Source organism: Echiichthys vipera (genome assembly GCF_963691815.1).
Source record: "Echiichthys vipera genome assembly, chromosome: 10".
Taxonomy (NCBI): domain Eukaryota; kingdom Metazoa; phylum Chordata; class Actinopteri; order Perciformes; family Trachinidae; genus Echiichthys; species Echiichthys vipera.
This window is the reverse complement of record NC_139835.1, coordinates 27,906,989-27,927,079: the sequence shown is the minus strand read 5'-3', so window position 1 is coordinate 27,927,079 and position 20,091 is coordinate 27,906,989. Positions and strand designations below refer to the sequence as shown.

General features: G+C 42.7%; 1 protein-coding gene across 2 annotated transcripts in view; it reads left to right on the top strand.

Moving 5' to 3' along the window:
• parp4 (poly (ADP-ribose) polymerase family, member 4) overlaps nucleotides 1-14,753 on the top strand; it is a 28,903-nt gene extending 14,150 nt beyond the window's left edge. Inside the window, exons 21-37 of one of the 2 annotated variants that reach the window (XM_083921658.1) lie at nucleotides 487-624; nucleotides 706-895; nucleotides 2,325-2,395; nucleotides 2,480-2,667; nucleotides 2,791-2,890; nucleotides 4,301-4,471; nucleotides 4,703-4,783; nucleotides 4,920-5,000; nucleotides 5,656-5,751; nucleotides 5,862-6,023; nucleotides 6,120-6,209; nucleotides 6,349-6,519; nucleotides 6,897-7,972; nucleotides 8,281-8,347; nucleotides 8,474-8,576; nucleotides 10,344-10,476; nucleotides 11,260-14,753. In XM_083921658.1, the coding sequence (XP_083777784.1) occupies nucleotides 487-624; nucleotides 706-895; nucleotides 2,325-2,395; nucleotides 2,480-2,667; nucleotides 2,791-2,890; nucleotides 4,301-4,471; nucleotides 4,703-4,783; nucleotides 4,920-5,000; nucleotides 5,656-5,751; nucleotides 5,862-6,023; nucleotides 6,120-6,209; nucleotides 6,349-6,519; nucleotides 6,897-7,972; nucleotides 8,281-8,347; nucleotides 8,474-8,576; nucleotides 10,344-10,476; nucleotides 11,260-11,467 (3,126 nt within the window). In that variant the 3' untranslated portion in view covers nucleotides 11,468-14,753. Of the gene's footprint in view, nucleotides 1-486; nucleotides 625-705; nucleotides 896-2,324; nucleotides 2,396-2,479; nucleotides 2,668-2,790; nucleotides 2,891-4,300; nucleotides 4,472-4,702; nucleotides 4,784-4,919; nucleotides 5,001-5,655; nucleotides 5,752-5,861; nucleotides 6,024-6,119; nucleotides 6,210-6,318; nucleotides 6,520-6,896; nucleotides 7,973-8,280; nucleotides 8,348-8,473; nucleotides 8,577-10,343; nucleotides 10,477-11,259 lie in introns of both variants that reach the window. The other variant, XM_083921657.1, reaches the window with a different exon arrangement.
• The last annotated feature ends 5,338 nt before the right edge of the window (nucleotides 14,754-20,091 follow it).

Genomic DNA, 20,091 nt, shown 5'->3' with positions numbered 1-20,091 from the left:
ACAAAAACTCCGAGGTCTATGGAAAGATCTGGAAACAAAGCCACGCATCGCCCTTGACGTCATCAATGTGTGTGACGTGTTACGGCGTGATGACGTATAGGCAGCAAGAAGCATTCTCCGAGGCCCAGGTAGTGTGAGTACAAACGGGCCTGGAGGGGGGGACAAGGACCCTAAAGCACGGGGCACGGGATGGACGGACAGTGGGAGTGCGCCCTAAGTCCTAGAAAAAGTTTTGAGTTTTGAAATTGAAGCCGTTTGTATGGATATTGCAAAAAGTGAAAAAATATGATCTTATCATGATACTATTCCATTGAAAGACAAATTATCATACTGAATTATCCCCCAGTCACACATTTGTTATGTTATTTGAGTTATTGATACTACGCTTGACAGTTTAATCCATTTAAAAAGTAGTTTATTGCAAACTACTTCGTCCCTTTCCTCTTCCTCGTGTTTATGCTTTTTTCCGTCTGTGTGATTCCACAGAGAACAGACTGTAAGGCTGTGGTGAGCGTGCTGCCAGGAGAGGTCATGGGTCAAGACGGTTTCCAGCTGTCAATCACTCTGTCCAAGGTCCACCTGCCCAGGATGTGGGTGGAGAAGCACCCTGACAAGGACAGCCAGGTCTGTCCACCTGCATCTGTCCTCCTCATATTTCATTAATCTGTTATTTTCTTCTCAACCATCTCTCACTCTCTCCTCTAGGCCAGCATGTTGGTTTTCTATCCAGACTTTGAAGTCAACTCCACTTCAGCGTCCGATGAAGTTGTCCTGTTGTTGGACACGTCTGAGTCCATGAGGGGAGAGTCTCTGCGCACGGCCCAGAGAATCGCCCTGCAGGTCCTCAAAACCCTCGACCGCAACCTGAGGCTCAACGTGGTTTTCTTTGGCACAGGTCAGTTTGGTTAAGTGTTCAACCATACAGTGGATGCACCCAGGGGTGGTGTTTCACCGGTCAACCACAGGGGGAAGCCAGAATACGTGCATTTCCACTATGGTTGAATACCCGGAATGAGGCGGGTATATCTCGCCGAATCGCCCCTGTGGGGGAGCAGGGCCAAAAAAACAATGCTCAAACCCTGAGAGAAGCCTGGTTGCTGATTGGATGTAGCTCTCAGCGGGATGTGACGTGTGGTAGTACAGACGCCAACACAACACGGCGAAATAGAGTAGATACTTTTTTATCCAGTGGTGTAGAAGAACACAGTGCAGAAAATTATCTGTGCACGTGTATCTTTGCACGAGCTTGTGACCGGGTTGGATTCTGACCTGCGGCCGTTTGCTGAATGCGCTCTCGCTCTTTCTCGCTCTCTCGCTCTCTCGCTCTCTTCCCCATTTACACACACACACACCGTAGTGCAAGCAGGGTGCAAGCATGTAGAGGTCATCAAAAATCCAGTTTTGGCGATGTCTTCTATGATTATTGTTATTACGAGTAACAACCGTAATGTTTGATAACCTTACCGTAATTGTGCACACACCATCTGAAGTGTGGAAATGGCTCATATTGCTGGATTACATTTTTTTAGGGGAAGTATTTTATGATTTTGGATTTGTGAATATGTATATATGTAAAACTATTCTTGTATTATTCATTTAATCAGTATTTGTAGAGGTTTTCTGTCAAACACTTTACAGCTCGAGTGGAGTGTTTTCTTTCCTGTTACTTGAACATAAGTTGACGTCATATGGGCCAGCTTAAATTAAAATACAACTATTCTGTATTTCTCACTTGGAGAAAGAACAGAGCGGCGCCATGTCACTGATCAGCTGATCACTGGCGATCGAAACCCTTTCAGAGTGATACGTCAACTCCGGAGTCTCCTAAATCCCTCTGGGGCCTTTTTCTGTAACGTAAACACGGCGAGTGGACGGCCATTTGAGAGGGCGTGCCCTGGGACTTTCCGAGCGGCCACATTTTAACCTAATGAAAACCTACCTATTGTTCTCACCGAAGGGTCTCAGGTCTCAACCAAGTACAAGCACGGGCCGCGGGCGGCAGGGCGAGGCCAGATCGTGACTTTCTTAAGGAGGGAGAAAAAGTAGACGTGCTTCCAGCCCATTCTCACATTTCTCTTTTTACATTCTTTGAAGGAAAACCATGATAAACAAAATACTAATCATAGCAGAGTCTTCTTCAAAAGGTGTCTGGAGTGAGACTTTTAAGATTATTGCCACCAGTAAAAGAGAAATTCATCTTTTTTCCTCTTAATAAAACAAACTCTGTTATTAGTTTAAACCTGTTCAATCTGTTTCCCAAAGACCATCGTCTTGGTGACCATCAGCAGTTGTTTTCCTCACTTTACTTGTGTTTTCTCTGTCAGATCACACAGATGCTTTCCTGACAGCACAGCCGCTCGCTGAAGCTCGTCCAGCGGCCGAGCGCTTCATCAAGGTGAGTTCTGACTGTGAGTAGATTCTGTTTGGACTGTAAAGCTGCAGCATTTGTTTTGTGTTAAGCTCTCCTCCCTCCCATCAGTGCTCCCCTCCTGTAGGGGGCAGCACCGAGCTGTGGCGGCCCCTGCGAGCTCTCAGCCTGCTGCCTCCGTCCCGTGGCGTCAGGAACCTGCTGCTGCTGTCGGACGGCCACATCCAGAACGCGGAGCTCACCTTTAAGCTGCTCAGAGACAACGCCCAGCACAGCCGCCTCTTCGCCTGCGGCCTCAGGTCTGAGCGGGTCAGGGGATGAACATTTTTCAGTGTAGCATTTGTGCAGTACTGTGCTCTGCACACTGAGCTTCTTTTCATTACAGACATTTTAAAGGTCTAAAGGTTTCTTTGTCATTTCAGCCCGACAGCCAATCGGCACATGCTGAGAGCACTGGCCCGAGCAGGGGGCGGAGCCTTCGAGTTCTTCGACACAAAAACCAAACACAACTGGGCAGAGAGGGTGAGACTGACTGCATTTCATCTCATCTTCAGCCTCTTATCCGGGGTCGGGTCGCGGGGGCAGCAACTCTAGCAGGGGACCCCAAACTTCCCTTTCCCGGGCCACATTAACCAGCTCTAACTGGGGGATCCCGAGGCGTTCCCAGGCCAGTGTGGAGATCTAATCTCTCCACCTGGTCCTGGGTCTTCCCCGAGGCCTCCTCCCAGCTGAACGTGCCTGGAACACCTCCCTAGGGAGGCGCCCAGGGTTCATCCTCATCTAGTTAATAGATTGAGCGCTTCACCACTGAACATTCAGCACTAACAGCCAAAATACAAGATGAACGGGCTGGACGTTCCTGGAACACCTCCCTAGGGAGGCCTAATCAAAAATAATCCTACAGGATAATCAGATTTTTAATGCACTTATTTGTGAAAGAGAAATGATTCACGCCTTATGTAACTTAAGCACTAATGTTACACTCTTGCTGCACTATTTTACCTTCAAAATGAGCCCAAAGCATGACCGTTCATGTTTTTATCTATATCCGTTCCTTATTTGTTGTAATTTTAGTTTTTCACATATTTCCCAACATGATCTTTCCACTCTCACAGCCCAGTCACCACAATACAAGCTCAAAGGTAGAGCGGGTCGTCCTCCATTCCAGAGATCGGTGATCGATCCCCGGCTCCTATGGTCCACATGTCGAAGTGCCCTTGGGCACGACACTGAACCCAAATTGCTCCCCGTGCTGTGCATGGGTGTGTAAATGTGGTGTGAATGGTTAGATCAGATGGTCTGTAGATGTCCACTGCCATCAGTGTGAATGTCTGTGTGAATGGGTGAAAGCGCCTTGAGTAGCCAGAAGACTAGAAAGGCGCTTTATAAGCACAAGTCGATTTACCATTTATATTTTTTGGCATTTTACGTTTATGCAAACCACAAATATGTTGAATCTGGACGTTTTTGAACGGCTGCCACCCGTTCTCATTCCCTGCTCGTCACATACAGACGCTTTTTCACGCCCCTTGGTGTCGCTTTTTTACGAACTCTGGGCAGTGACGCGAATTCGAGCTAAAACTACATAGGAAAATATTGTGACGACGGGCTGAAATAAACACAATTGTCACGTAACTTAAGTCACTTTTACACAGGACACGAACTGTTATCTCCTGGATGAAAGTGCTCCGTCTGTGTGAGCCATTCACTCCCATTTCATCCCAAAGCAGACTTACGGGCTTTTCATACTACAAGCACTTGCTCGAAACATCTTATATTCATGCAAATGGTTTTATGTCGGAGATGGTTGATAGTTGATAGTCTTTTTTTCGCTTAAGGGTTTCATATCAACATATCTACGGAAGCAAAAAAGCCAACATTTATTTTCTGACGACTGGTGAAATGAGCTCTGTTTGTCTGTTTTGGCTGCAGGCGGCATGTCAGGTGAAGCGTATGGTGTCTCCTGGATGCAGTTCAGTGTCAGTGAAGTGGCATAGGTTCAGCCCTACAGCGCCCCCTCCTGTTCAAGCCCCCAAGCAGCTCCATGCTCTGTTCAATGACTGTCACACTCTGGTTTACGGCTTTGTTCCTCACTGCACTCAGGTACGCTCGATCGCTTTTTTGGCTTGCAGTTATTTTAAATCGATGTGTTCGCAATTTATTTTGCTTTGCGGATAATTGTTTTGCTCAATAAAGTGTCTAAAACTGGTGAAAAGGGTCATCCAAATGTTCAGATATAAAACACAGTGAGAACAGCAGATCTTCATACTCATCAAACTAATAACCAGCAAATATTTGACATTTTTCCCCTTTAATAAATGACGTCACACACAGGCCACCCTCCACGGAAACCTGAGTGGTCAGGAGCTCAAAACCGTGGTGTCGACCAGCGAGCTGCAGAAGACCAGAGGCACAGTGAGAACACACACACACACACACACACTCATACTCAACAGTCTCAACAGCTGTCATGTGTTCAATGTCATTATCTCACACACATCTGAACAAGGTTAGCCTGCAGATAGTGATTGTGTGTGTGTGTGTGTGTTAGTTTCTTCACAAGCTAACAGCACGGGCCCTCATCAGGGATTACGAAGACGGAAGCCTGGATACCAACGAAGCTGAACATGAGGTGCGTTTGTGAGACAAACCATTTAATTGTTATCGGCGGAACTGGGCTCCGATGGTGGCCGATGGTTAGTGTACCTGAGGTTATTTATATCTGAATTAAGGTTAACTTTATAAGACAGCTTTATTTGTAAATTAGGAGCATGATACGGATGTTGGTTCTGGCATTTTAATGCATCTCATCTCATCTTCAACCGCTTATCCGGGGTCGGGTCGCGGGGGCAGCAGCTTCTGCAGGGGACCCCAAACTTCCCTTTCCCGGGCCACATTAACCAGCTCTAACTGGGGGATCCCGAGGCGTTCCCAGGCCAGTGTGGAGATCTAATCTCTCCACCTGGTCCTGGGTCTTCCCCGAGGCCTCCTCCCAGCTGGACGTGCCTGGAACACCTCCCTAGGGAGGCGCCCAGGGTTCATCCTTACCAGATGATCCTGAACCACCTCAACTGGCTCCTTTCAACGCAAAGGAGCAGCGGCTCTACTCCGAGTTCCTCACGGATGCTGAACGTCTCCCCCTCTCTCTAAAAGAGACTCCAGCCCCCCTCCTGAGGAAACCCATTTCAGCCGCGACTAAATAAATGACACTTCTGAGACCAAAAGCGACCCCTCTCTGTTTTACACGTTCAGTCTGAGCTCCACATGTTGACTTTTTACCTTTGCAGGGGAAGAAAGCGGAGCTGAAGCAGTTCATCATCGACTTAAGCAAAGAGTTCTCCATCCTGTCTCAGTTCACCAGCTTTGTGGCCATCGAGGAAAGGGTTCGTTACATTCGTACTGCACCCACTCACTAACTCACCCGCTCACTGTACACTCTGGATTTGAAGGTTTTCGTAGCTCCAAACTGAACTCCTCTACTTCCTGTTTTTAGGACTCAGATCAAACAGAGGAGGGCTTCACGGACATCCCCAAGTTGATCGCAGAGGAAGATGTCGACTTCCTCCCCTACATCGGCTGGATTTGTCCTCAAGATAGTGCTGAGGAGGAGGAGGATGAGTCTGTAGAGGAGGATATGGAACTTTTAGATATGGCGGTAACGTCACACTGTCTAGTTTAATCTGGAGAGAAAGAGCACGTCAGCCTAAAGAGGCTTTCATAGGCTTCATTTGTGTCTTTGTTTTACAAACAGGAAGTGTACGAGTGTAAGTCTATGCAAGAGCGAGACATTTTGTCCACGGAGGAAGAATCTTCCGATGATGACATGGGTTTTGGTATAATGGTAACGTTACATTGTGTATAGTGTGAACGAGAGGGAAGGAGAGAGCACATTTTCTTTTGTGATTTACTAAATGTCACCTTTTTGAGCTGCATCTGTATTTTTGTTTTAGGACGAAGACGAAGACGAGGACGAAGACGAGGATGAGGATGAAGACGAGGATGAAGACGAGGACGAAGACGAGGATGAAGACGAGGACGAAGACGAGGACGAAGACGAGGACGAAGACGAGGATGAGGATGAAGACGAAGACGAGGACGAAGACGAGGATGAAGACGAGGACGAAGACGTGGGTGCGAAGGAAGGATCTTTGGTAACGTTACATTGTGTATTGTGTGAACAAGGGGGGAGGAAAAGAGCACATTTCCTTTTGTGATTTACGTATTGACACCTTGATTGACGAGCTGCGTTTGTCTCTGTTTTATGAGTCATAAACTCACCGTGGTCGAATATGCGAGTCCCTTCACGCCCACTTGCTGCTTTAGGATGGACCGCAAACGCATGTTTTGTAGATTTGTAATGCGTGGATAGTCTCGAAAATAATAACACTTCACGAAACTCCAATTGGCATCATTAACCTTTAGTTATAGACTAAAAGTTTGCCTGATAAATTCATCTTGAGACCAATTCTATGTGTGTTGTTCTGAGGTTCTGACTCCTTTTTGTTTTTTCTTTATTTCTCTTTTGTAGAGAACCACCTCCTCACCCCTGAAGGGGGTTTGTCTACTCAAATATAAGAGAGTGAAGATGAGTGAAAGGCCTCAAAAGAGACTCGAGGAACCCCCCTGCTTAGCCGCTCTAGGCCCTCCAGCTTGCCCTCCTTTCATAGAGGCTTTAGCCATGCCACTCCCACGTGGTCCTCCTCCACCTCCTTGTCCTCCCTCTACTCACTCATACTCTGCCGAGTCAGCTCCGTCCCAGCTTTTAGAGAAAGCAAAGCAAGCAGGGATGAGATATAAATCCTTTGTAAGAGAAGGTTCCAGGTCCTCCCCCAGAATTAGGGGTCACGCTTATTCTGAACCCGTGGACATGCGGAATGTGTGTGCGACTGATTCTTCTGAGATAAAGCTGTTAGTAAAGCCGCTCACAGTAGAAGAATCGTCCCTCCCAATCCCTGAATCCCCTGAAATGTCCTTTAGTGTTTACGGTGGCTCTAAGCCTCATGTCCAACACTCCCATGGTGAACTCTTCTTGCCAGGGTCACGAGCATTTGGTGGAGCTCCATCTCCACAAGGGTCAGGTTTTGGTTCCCGTGGCCCTCTGGCTCCAGCAGAACCTCCTCAACAGGAGCTAAGCTACTTGTCACGAACAATTGGTGGAGCTCCATCTCCACAAGGGTCAGGTTTTGGTTCCCGTGGCCCTCTGGCTCCAGCAGAACCTCCTCAACAGGAGCTAAGCTTCTTGCCACGGTCACGAGCAATTGGTGGAGCTCCATCTCCACAAGGGTCAGGTTTTGGTTCCCGTGGCCCTCTGGCTCCAGCAGAACCTCCTCAACAGGGTCTACGAGCATTTGGTGGAGCTCCATCTACACAGCGTTCAGGTTTTGGTTTCAGACACTCTCGGTCTCAACTTGACGCTGTAGCTCGATATGAGCAAGGGGAAAAAAGGTCGTGTTTTGCAAAATTGAATTTACATGAAAGTGTCCTAATGCCTGAGGTAGAAGATCCACTGTTTGGATTCAATGAATGTGTTCTAAGGAGGAACAAAAGGCTCGCTCGCCCTGCACGTATGGCTGCCACGATGGGACCACTAATGATGCAGCGCAAGTGAGTCCCATAACATATCGTTTTATTCATTGTTTTAGATACAATCCAACTTAGAAAAGCCTGATGAGAATTCCTGGAAAACAGCTGTTGCCAAAAGTGAAAAGACTAAATGTTAACTGCAAGTTATTCACGTATACGTGTATGTGCATCTGTGCCTGTGGAAGGAAAGGAAAGTCAGCACATGTGTGTTCATGTATACAGTTCTGGATGTACGTGTATGTGTGTGTGTGTGTGTGTGTGTTTTTAATTTAACAACAGACGTCACACTTGCTAACATTCACTGTTCTGCTGTGATCACGTGGATTCAGGGGAGAGTCGGCAGATTCAGAGGCGCTGAAGCTCAGATGGACAAAGATCTTCCAGATGCAGCATGCAGTAAGATGCGATTGATCTATTTATTTTGTTCATGTATGCTGGCGTACTTGTGTGCCATCAATGTTTTGCCGGCATTAGATCGCAGAAATGTAAATATGTGTGTGTGTGTGTGACTCTGTGTCGCAGGAGGGCTACTGGGAGTTAACCACAGAACTGGGTGAACTCGTGAATGTCGACGTAGACCTCTTTGCCAACGTGTTCCTGAAAAACAAGGGCATCCGGTCTCTAGGTGAGAACTCTCTGAACCAGTTTCAGGTCTTCAGAGACTTTTGTCATTTCCGGTCACTTTGGACGTCTTTGTGGGACCAGAAGAAGACACGGGTTATGTGACGGAGACAGAAAATATGCGCTTAAGTTACGGTAGCGTGGTGCACTTAAAAGTAAACAAACACAAACTTTAACTCTTCTTCAGTACATTACATGAACACACGGTATAAGCAGTGTTCAAATTCTATAAATGACAAATGACAGATTGGTCTGATAAGTGTTAGCGTTATACTTTTGAGTGTTAACGGCATCAAACTGATTTCTTATCTCTATTACAGAAAACTCTTTTTTTTAGATCATTAAGCTGAGTTCAAAGATTAACTGAAAATGATCAAACGTCTTATTTTTAGTCATTAGGTAGTCATTGTATGGAGAGATGATAATAAAAGATACTGTCAAAATACTGACTCATCTCAAAATAATGACTTTTATCCCTAAATAACGACTTTGTATCTAAAAATAATGACTTTTATCTTCAAATAACGACTTTGTATCTAAAAATGACTTTTATCCCTAAATAATGACTTTGTATCTAAAAATAATGACTTTTATCTTAAAATAACGACTTTGTATCTAAAAATAACGACTTTGTATCTAAAAATACTGACTTTGTATCTAAAAATACTGACTTTGTATCTAAAAATACTGACTTTGTATCTAAAAATAACGACTTTGTATCTAAAAATACTGACTTTGTATCTAAAAATAACGACTTTGTATCTAAAAATAATGACTTTTATCCCTAAATAACGTCTTTGTATCTAAAAATAATGACTTTGTATCTAAAAATAATGACTTTTATCCCTAAATAACGTCTTTGTATCTAAAAATAATGACTTTGTATCTAAAAATAATGACTTTGTATCTCAAAATAATGACTTTGTATCTAAAAATAACGACTTTGTATCTAAAAATAACGACTTTGTATCTAAAAATAACGACTTTGTATCTCGAAATAACGACTTTGTATCTAAAAATAATGACTTTTATCTTAAAATAACGACTTTGTATCTAAAAATAATGACTTTGTATCTCGAAATAACGACTTTTATCTCAAAACAATGACTTTCTATCTCAAAATAACGACTTTTTATCTAAAAATAATGACTCATCTCGAAATAATGACGTAGTATCTCAAAAATAACGTAGTCTGTTAGATAAATATTGACTGGATAAATGATTTTATCTCAAATTATCTCTGAAACTATCTCAATAACGACTTTTATCTCAAAATAATTACTTTTATCCCTAAATAACAACTTTGTATCTCTAAATAACGACCTGGTATCTCGAAAAAATGACTTTTATTTCAAAATAATGACGTAGTATCTCAAAAATAACGTAGTCTGTTAGATAAATATTGAATGCATAAATGATTCATTAAGTCATCATTTCAGTAGTTTCTTATTTTTCCTTAGACTTTCTTTTATTACATGAGAGGAAATGAGTTTCCGTATATTTGCCCGTCTGAACTGCACTTGAAATATTATTTTTGTTTTTAATAATTAAATTTATGACGCTGTTTGTTGAAAAGGTTAATTTTGAAGGTGAAATCATTATTCAAAGTAAGAAGTTGGCATCATCAATGGATAACATAACAACTGTCACTGTGGCCAGTTTTCATTCTGCTCAGTTCTCCGTTCTGTCCTTGGAAACTGGACCTACCTCAGAGCAGGATTCCCCCCAATCTTAAGAGTGTGTGTGTGTGTGTGCGTGTGTGTGTGTGTAGGTGTGAGGGCCCATGGAGACATCCTGAAGCTGCTGGCGACTCTTCTGGTCCTGCAGCTGATGAGGGTGGAGAAGCTGGAGGAAGGCAATCTGCTCCGCACCCTCTTCTGCGTGGACAACTCCCCTCAGCCCAGGTCTGTCCGAAACCAGACCACACAACATCAGATGAGTCTGACGCTGAAGGCACACACTGCAGCCAAAATACACCTGTGGTTCAGTCAGGGTCACACAGGGGTCACAACCAACAGTTGATATAAGGAGACGTTCAAAAACACGAGATATGAAGAATAAAGATGTGGAACCGTAAGAGAACAGTCTCATCTCATCTTCAGCCTCTTTTTCGGGGTCGGGTCGTGGGGGCAGCAGCTTTAGCAGGGGACCCCAAACTTCCCTTTCCCGGGCCACATTAACCAGCTCTAACTGGGGGATCCTGAGGCGTTCCCAGGCCAGTGTGGAGATCTAATCTCTCCACCTGGTCCTGGGTCTTCCCCGAGGCCTCCTCCCAGCTGGACGTGCCTGGAACACCTCCCTAGGGAGGTGCCCAGGGTTCATCCTTACTAGATGATCCTGAACCACCTCAACTAAAGCGCCATATAATCCGGTGCGCCTTATATATGGACCAATATTGAGGAGGAGGACTTTTATTTATCCCACAAGGGGAAATTCAATTATTTCACTGTTATTATTCAGGTTACACACACACACACACACACACACACAGGCCCAAAATACACTTGCACAAACAGGACCTGCGACTTTGCTTTTTATATATTTATTTATTTTTAAAATGAAGACGAATGGAAGTGATATCTTATTTAATATGTTTGGTTGTTAAAAATTGGATATTATGACCGAGCTTTTAGGAAGAGACGGTGAAAAGTAAACCCTGGTTGGTGACGACTCGCTTGTTCTTCCAGGCCTGAGCGGTGGGAGGAGGTGAAGAAGGCGGTGGCCTGGGTGTGCTGGGCCGACCGGCAGTACCCGTGTGTCTACAGCCGGCTGGAGTTCGGTCTGAGCTGGGAGTCCTCCACCCGTCAGCTGCTGGGCTTCGAAGGCCTCCCTCCCTTCTCACCTCTCAGCGGGCTGAAGCTGCAGAGGACCGCTGCCCAGCTCCTGGTCCACTGAGCAACACGAAGAGAAGAAAGTGTGAGAAACTCAGACTGCTTTGCCTTTTTGGGGGGGGGTTATGGCTTATGTAAAGCAATTTGAACTGTGTCAGTGTGTTTGCATTCACTTTAATAACAAATAACAGTCGTTTTGCAGTAACCTGATTTCTTAAACTTCATAAATAGACAAAATGCTTTTTCCTTAATCAGGGTGGGGGGTTTGAGAGTTCTGATTCTCCTGGAGAACGCCAATTTCTTGGTCATGTAGTATGATAACTGTTTCTTTTTATTCTAGATTATTTCCTTTTAATGCCTTTTTATTTGATGGAGAGTATAGAAATGTAGGGGGGGGGGGGGGGGGTTACGACATACAAAAAAGGTCCCAAGACCAGAATCCAAACTGGGACGTTGCAGTTATAAAGCCTGCACTGTGTCCACTTGACTACCAGGGTGTCCAGATAACCGTGTTCGTCTAAAGCCTCTTTCACACAGAGTTCCCACAATACTGCCGTCAAGAAGATCAGCTGCTCTAGTGTGTGATTTTCAGGGAGGGAGCAGAAGAGTCTCCATAGTGGCTTAATTTTTTAGTACTAGAGTCAGAACAGCGCTCCATTTCTGCCTCAAACCGGCTGTGAAAGGAGCTTACGACAAAGCCTCAAACAGGGAAAGTATCTCTGTAACCAGGTGTGATGAATAGGTGCGTATGTGTGCCCAAAATTAGACTACAACAGAAGCCAGAACTGCAGCGTCAGGAAGTTTGTCTCCAGAAGCAGGTTCTTGTGTCATTACGTCTGGCTCACTGCACGTACAGTGTGAGTATTAAGCCTGGTATTAGCATGCTCCTCCCCTTCTGTCGCTACATGCGGAAGAAGGTGATTGCGATTGGCAGTCATGAAGCCTGCACTGTGTCCACTTGACTACCAAGGTGTCCAGATAACCGTGTTCCTCTAAAGCCTCTTTCACACAGAGATCCCACAATACTGCCGTCGAGAAGACCAGCTGCGCTAGTGTGTGATTTTCAGGGAGGGGCTTCATTTTTTAGTACTAGCGTCAGAACGGCGCTCCATTTCTGTTTGAACCGGCTGTGAAAGGAGCTTACGACAAAGCCTTAAATAGGGAAAGTATCTCTGTGACCAGGTGTGATGAGTAGGTGCGTCCGAGTGCCCAAAATTAGATTACAACTGAAGCCAGAACTGCAGCGTCAGGAAGTTTGACTCCAGGAGCAGTTTCTTGTGTCATCACTGCACGTACAGTGTGGGTATTGAGCCTGGTATTAGCATTCTCTTCCCCTTCTGTCGCTACATGCGGAATGAGGTGATTGCGATTGGTTGAATGAATTTAGATGTCCCAATACCATTTTTTCTCTCCCCATACCGATTCTGATTCTCGTGCTGTGGGTAACGGGCGATACCGAGTACAGGTACTGATACCAGTGTGTTTAAAAAAGAAAAAGAAAAGAGATCTTACTACGCCTGCATGACTGTGACACGATTGTTATTGTGGTACGGCCTGGCTCAGGTTTAACCCTCTGAAAAATCTGAATGAATACGGCAAATGGAAGCTAAGTTTAGATTTAAATATAACAATATAAAAAAAAACAGTAGTGCAACAGCAACTAAACTAAACAAGTATAGGAATATTTATTAACAAGAACAACTTAGCAGTATTAAACAGATTTATTCAAATTAAGAAGAACCGTGTCAGAGCAAACGGAGCTAACCAGTAAATAGATTCCTATTTCTAATAAATGTCGTGGTATCAGATCGGTGCCTGCACTTCAGTACTTGCCGATACTGATGCCCGCATTTTCATTAGTGTCGGAGGCATTTCCGTTTCCAGCGCTGCATTCTGGATCAGATAGACAAAGTAACTTAGTGATATTCCCAAAATAAGGTCAGACAAGTGGAGGAATACGATGACTGGCCTTCTGCGTGTAAAATGTGTCGTCCTGTGACCCGCGGCCTTCTTCTTCTCTCTTGAGTGAATGTGGAGCTATCGTGTGATTGATTTAAAGGTGCTGCACCAATGAACTTGCCTTTACATTTATATATATACTGTATATATATATATATATATATATATTAGGGATGCTCGATATTGGCTTTTCTGCCGATATCCGATATTCCGATTTTGTCCAACCCTTAATTTCCGATACCGATATCTGCAGTCTTTTTACACTAAAATTGTTAAGATAACATCGCATATCACCTTAATTATAATAATTAACACATTATGCCTAATTTTATTGTGATGCCCCACTGGATGCATACATAAATGCAACATGGCTTTTCAAATGTAAACACTGTCTGTACAAAACAAGTGCCCAAAAAGTGCCCAAAAAGTGCCATTCATTTACTTGTTTGTGAGAGAATATCTTGCCTCAAACAACGCTACAGACAATATCAAAACCAGGAAGATGCATAGATTCAGTCCAGAGTAGTAAACAAACAAAGTCCTCTTTTTCCAGACTGAGTAACCGGCCGTAACGTGGCAAATAATACAATCAAAAAATTAGCTGTCAAGCTCAACATGCTAACCCGGTTAACGCTTGAAGACCAGATATCTGTAGTGGATCTAATGGATACAGCACCAGAAATTAGCTTTTCGACATGATTGTAAACAATGCTGTGCAATTCGGGTAAGCACTGGTCTGAGGAATACTTGCGACTGGTCGCGGCATAACGTGTTGCTTCTTTTCATCTCTGTGCTGCACAGATGTAGCGTATAACTCCGCATGAATCTTCTTCAGGTGGGTGATCAAATTTGATGTGTTAAAGGAAGACGCCTTGTTTCCTCCTCTCATAACCAACGCCTATATATATATATATAAAAACCTCCTTTCAGCACCATTTTTTATTTTCTTCTTTTACTAACCTACAGTATATCCTACAGTAATCAAAGGGGTAAACACAGTATATTGGTGGTAGCTCGCACATCATATTGAATCCATGTAATCGCGATCTGGGCACCATCAAATATGATATAACCAGCACACGAAATGTCTTGACGCTGTCTTTTAGCGCATTATTAGCAGCCCAATCTGGAATTTACTTCCCATGTGTGTGCATTAAATAGACACGGCATTAGTTTCCCCTAGAACACTTCAAAACCTGAAACATGTTTCAAAACGGTGTCGGCTTGATATGTTTGTGTTTTTATGTTTATGATGCGTTTGGTGGAAAGAAATGACAAAGTGTTAATTGAACACAACTGAATTGCACTATTAGCTCGCTGGCTTTATTAAGTGTGACTTGTTGTTGCTGTGATGTTTTTGTTTCACAAACAATAAAAAAAACTTTAAAGATGTTCGCTTTATTATCTCTTGTGTTTATCAGCAGTAGTAGAGGCAAAATGTGTCATTTCATGATTCTCACGGGTCCTTGAAAGTTTATAGACATAAGTCATTGAAAGTGGGCGGCACGGAGGTCTGGTGGTCAGCACTGTTGCATCACAACAACAGTGTTCCTGGTTTGAACCCCGGTTGGGGCCCTTGTGTGTGGAGTTTGCATGTTCTCCCCGTGTCAGCGTGGGTTTTCTCCGGGTTCTCTGGTTTCCTCCCACAGTCCAAAGACGTGCAGGTGTTCGGTTCATTGATGACTCTAAATCACCCGTAGGTGTGAATGGTTGTCTGTCTCTATGTGTCCTGTGATAGACTGGCGTCCTGTCCAGGGTGGACCCCGCCTCACGCCCGATGTCAGCTGGGATCGGCTCCAGCCCCCCCATAGCCCCGACAGGGACAAGAGGTTGAAGATGAAAGTCATTGAAAGTGCTTGGATTAATACATTAGTTTCTTTTAATATATATATATATATATATATATATATATATATATATATATATATATATATATATATATATATATATATGAGGCTGTGTTCGACTGTCTGCACCCGTACTTCCTACAGTTTAACGCGCCACCTGCCTCAAGAGAGTGACAATCACGTGCATGTGTGAGAGACTGGAGTCAAATAATGCAGCTTAAACTGCAGCATTGAGAGTCCCAGCCTGGTCCTTGTCCAGTCATGTCCTGGTCCTGGTCCTGGTCCAGTCCCAGCCTGGTCAGATGCGTACATGAACTGATGAAGCCTCTTTGATGAGAGGTGAAACGTCTTCCTACACAAAATAACCAAGTCCAGTTGCTTTTGACTGAAATTGCTTTGAGGATAACGACGACCTGGACACATGAGAACATCCACAGGCATAACGCAGCATTGAGAAACCTTCAGCTTTGCCTGGAAAGTGTAAAACCATTGAAGCTTTTATCTCTGCATCTGTAAAACGTCTCATTCTAAAAATGCTCAGTGTTGTGACAGCAGTTAAATTGGATCTGCATCTCACTACGCTGTGTTGGGTTTTTTGAATTTGAGGGAATTGGGGTCTGGAAAGTCCTGGAAAGTCCTTGAAATGTATGTTTCAGAAGCTGTGGGAACCCTGTACCATTACATAGATGTGGTACATTTAAAAAAAAAGGCGATGAAAAACAAGATATTTTCACCCCCTCAGATGTGAGACTTCCTCTTTTTAGAATAAAAAAGGGGAAACCACGTTAAAACCAACATGAGTTTCCTAATTCACACAGTCTACTATCATCCATGTCACAGAGCTGACTTCTTAGTTTGAATTCTTCGTGACTGATGGAGGAAATTTACACCAACATCGAAAATGTCAAACCTTTCAACCCAAGACCTTCAAGGAATCAGATGGGTAAGAATGTGAACACACGTGTATTTTCTGTCGTTGTCGCTGCCGTAGCATTGAGTTTGTTCACTGGTCTTCTGTCGCTCAGGTCCCAGGAGCTCAGAGAGGAGGTTTAGTGGAGTGGTTGTTCTCGGTCTGGTGCTGATGAGCGTCCTCCTGCTGGTCGGGCTCGTCGCCCTCGGTGTCCTCTGTGAGTCTGCATTTCATACGTTAATGTCCGTTTAATTTCAGGAGCGTTAGTTTGCTCTGAAACCTGGTTTTCTTTTTCTCTTATTTGTCCTTACAGCTTATTATTTAAAGACAACTGAATTAAACCTTGACCCCCATGAAGCACTTGTTCATACTCAGATTTAATATCCAACTTGTAATTCGGTGCCTAACCATAGCTGAGTTCAGGCCCAACATGTGGTCAATATGAGTTAAGTCTCTGCCTATTTACATTATATTTGAAAGACACTACAACAGTGACCGGATTTGTTAACTTATAATCATTAGAATCACATTTTATGATGATCACAGCTGCACTGATTTGGTCCAATGAGGCTGAATCTAAAAAAACTAAATTCAAAGAGTTCAGGGCCCTGTCATCTGCAGCACCTTTATAATCTCTGCAGTCTGCGATAACACCTGTGTGTTGTTTACGTCTGCTACTGTCTTGTTTACGTCTGCTACTGTCTCGTTCACGTCTCCTACTAATTGATCTGAGACTGATCAAAGGCACAGCAGTCCGCGAGAAGACCACATGATTTGTCTTGTTTACGTCTGCTACTGTCTTGTTTACGTCTGCTACTGTCTTGTTTACGTCTGCTACTGTCTTGTTTACGTCTGCTACTGTCTTGTTTACGTCTGCTACTCATTGATCTGAGACTGATCAAAGGCACAGCAGTCCGTGAGAAGACCCCATGATTTGTCTTGTTACGTCTGCTACTGATTAAAACAACTAAAACATTGTAACATTCTGTGGTTTGTAAATAACTCTGTGACCTTGATTTCAACTCTTTTTGCCTCCCGGGTCATTTTGACCCCAGGACGACCTTTGTACCTTGTTTTGTACAGCTTACATGGAAATGTGAATGAAAGCAACATTTCACTTTTTCTACTGTTGGTGCCTATCGAGGAAAAGTCATAAAATTTCAAGTTAAAAAAATATCGTTTAGGGGATTTTTTTTGGGTTTTTAACACAGTGGCCGGGTCATTTTGGCCCGAAGACAACAGAAGGTTAAGGCAACAGGATAAACTATATACCGTATTTTTCGGATTATAAGTCGCAGTTTTTTTCATAGTTTGGCCGGGGGTGCGACTTATACTCTGGAGCGACTTATGTGTGAAATTATTAACACATTACCGTAAAATATCAAATAATAGCCCGGGCTATTATTTATCTCAGTCACATAAGAGACTAGGCGTATATCAGCAATCGTCACACACACAGGTCAACCAATCAAAATTCGGGGGGGGGGGGCAGGTCACGGCAGAAGTGCATTGTGAAAAAAAAGATGCTAGCATCTACTTCCGTACCGTTTAGTTGGCTGAGTTGTTCAGAAGTGACAGCGAGGGAGAAGAGTTCAGTGGATTTAGTGATTAGCAATGACAGATTACGTTTGGTAAACGTAGAGCATGTTCTATATGTTATAGTTCTGTGTGATTAGTGACAGAGTGTTTGGTAAACGTAGAGCATGTTCTATATGTTATAGTTCTGTGTGATTAGTGACAGAGTGTTTGGTAAACGTAGAGCATGTTCTATATGTTATAGTTCTGTGTGATCAGTGACAGAGTCTTTGGTAAACGTAGAGCATGTTCTATATGTTATAGTTCTGTGTGATTAGTGACAGAGTGTTTGGTAAACGTAGAGCATGTTCTATATGTTATAGTTCTGTGTGATCAGTGACAGAGTGTTTGGTAAACGTAGAGCAGGTTCTATATGTTATAGTTCTGTGTGATCAGTGACAGAGTGTTTGGTAAACGTAGAGCATGTTCTATATGTTATAGTTCTGTGTGATCAGTGACAGAGTGTTTGGTAAACGTAGAGCATGTTCTATATGTTATAGTTCTGTGTGATTAGCAGTGACAGAGTGTTTGGTAAACGTAGAGCATGTTCTATATGTTATAGTTCTGTGTGATTAGTGACAGAGTGTTTGGTAAACGTAGAGCATGTTCTATATGTCATAGTTCTGTGAATGACTCTTACCGTAACATGTGACGTTAACACACCAGGCACGTTCTCAGGTCGTTGTTCATGCGTCATATAACGTAAACACTTATTCAGCCTGTTGTTCTCTGTTCTATTTTTATTTTAAATTGCCTTTCAAGATGAAATGTCGTTTCTTGGTGTTGGATTTTATGAAATAAATTTCCCCCAAAAATGCGACTTATACTCTAGTGCGACTTATAAATGTTTTTTTCCTTCTTTATTCTGCATTTTCGGCCGGTGAGACTTTTACTCCGGAGCGACTTTTAATCCGAAAAATACGGAATATAAACTTAAAGTTCCCACATTGTAAAAAGGGAGAATCAGGGGAAGGGGAAGGTGCTGTATACATAAAAGTGGAAATAGATTAAAAGGGAAATGTATATAAAGGTAATATATATATATATATATATATATATATATATATATATATATATATATATATGTCACATTGTATCCATTAATGAATGCCTACATTTTTGTTACATTTAATGGCGTATTCATTTGTTTTTGATGCTGGCAGGTTCAGTCCTCCACAGTGGGACACTGAACTGAACTGTATTTTAGATACACAGATATTCCTGTTCTTTCTTTGTAACAACCACCGCAGCTTTTGACAAGATGAGTCAAGAGTCAAGAGATCATTATTGTCCCCGGAGGGCAATTTGGAAAACAATTAACATCAATTCAACAACAACAAACAAACAAACAAAGTGCAACTGTGCCTCACTGGATAAAAACTGGATACAAATAAGGAGATAAAGTGACCACAGTGCTGTTAACGGTTAAGAAGGCCAATAGCCAATAGTCAAATCCGTCATTCCTGCATCTGGCCACATTAATCCAAGTTGGATTTGCAAACAAATACATTTACTTTAAATTCTCCAAAATAAAAGTCTCGTTATTGTATTATTTAAATGCTTTTATTGTGAGCCTGCATGAAACGATAAAATAAAACAGAAAGCTGCACAGGAATCCTTTGTCTCCGCTCACCTGCACACATCGTTATTTATATGATCATAAAATAAACATATAAATAAACATATTACACACAAACCACTGTTTGTGAGAGGAAGGTTACGACTATTGACACACAGACAAACTATAGGAAATGTGTTTTTCTTCTTAGACTCTTAATATCCATCATCTCCTCTTACTAAGCAAATATATTTATTTATCATGCCCAGTGTTCAACATCTTACTGAAGCAATAATACAGAATTATTAGTAAAGTCATATTGGTGGTAATTCTATCATATGCGTAATCTGATAATACACAAAATACTTCTTTAAATTATTACTGATACATTATGCAGCATGTTAATGGTGTTTAATTGTCAAAATGGAGCTGAATTTCAACAGCACATTAAATAGTTTAATCTTTAACAGTATATTATATTTAATAAAGTGATCGATGTATAGGTCTTGGTGCCTATAACAAAATATATGGTCTTGTTTTTGAATGTAGAGTCTGACAACAAGAACGTTGATAAAATCGCTGTGTCTTTTGGGGCAAATATCATATTCACAAGGCTGATTTCTTCAGTTTCTTCCTATTACAAACATGTTTTATGTTGAACAGACATTCAATGACTCTGTATGTAAAGTATTTAATAACAAAAAGCTTTAAAAACTTCTCAAATCTTGAAGAAAACTATGGATTACATTGTCGGATGATTTCAGTTTTTCTTTCCTTGTTGTGAAATCAAACTGTATGTTTGTGTAAAACTCCTCCCTGTACCTTTAATGTACTTTGTA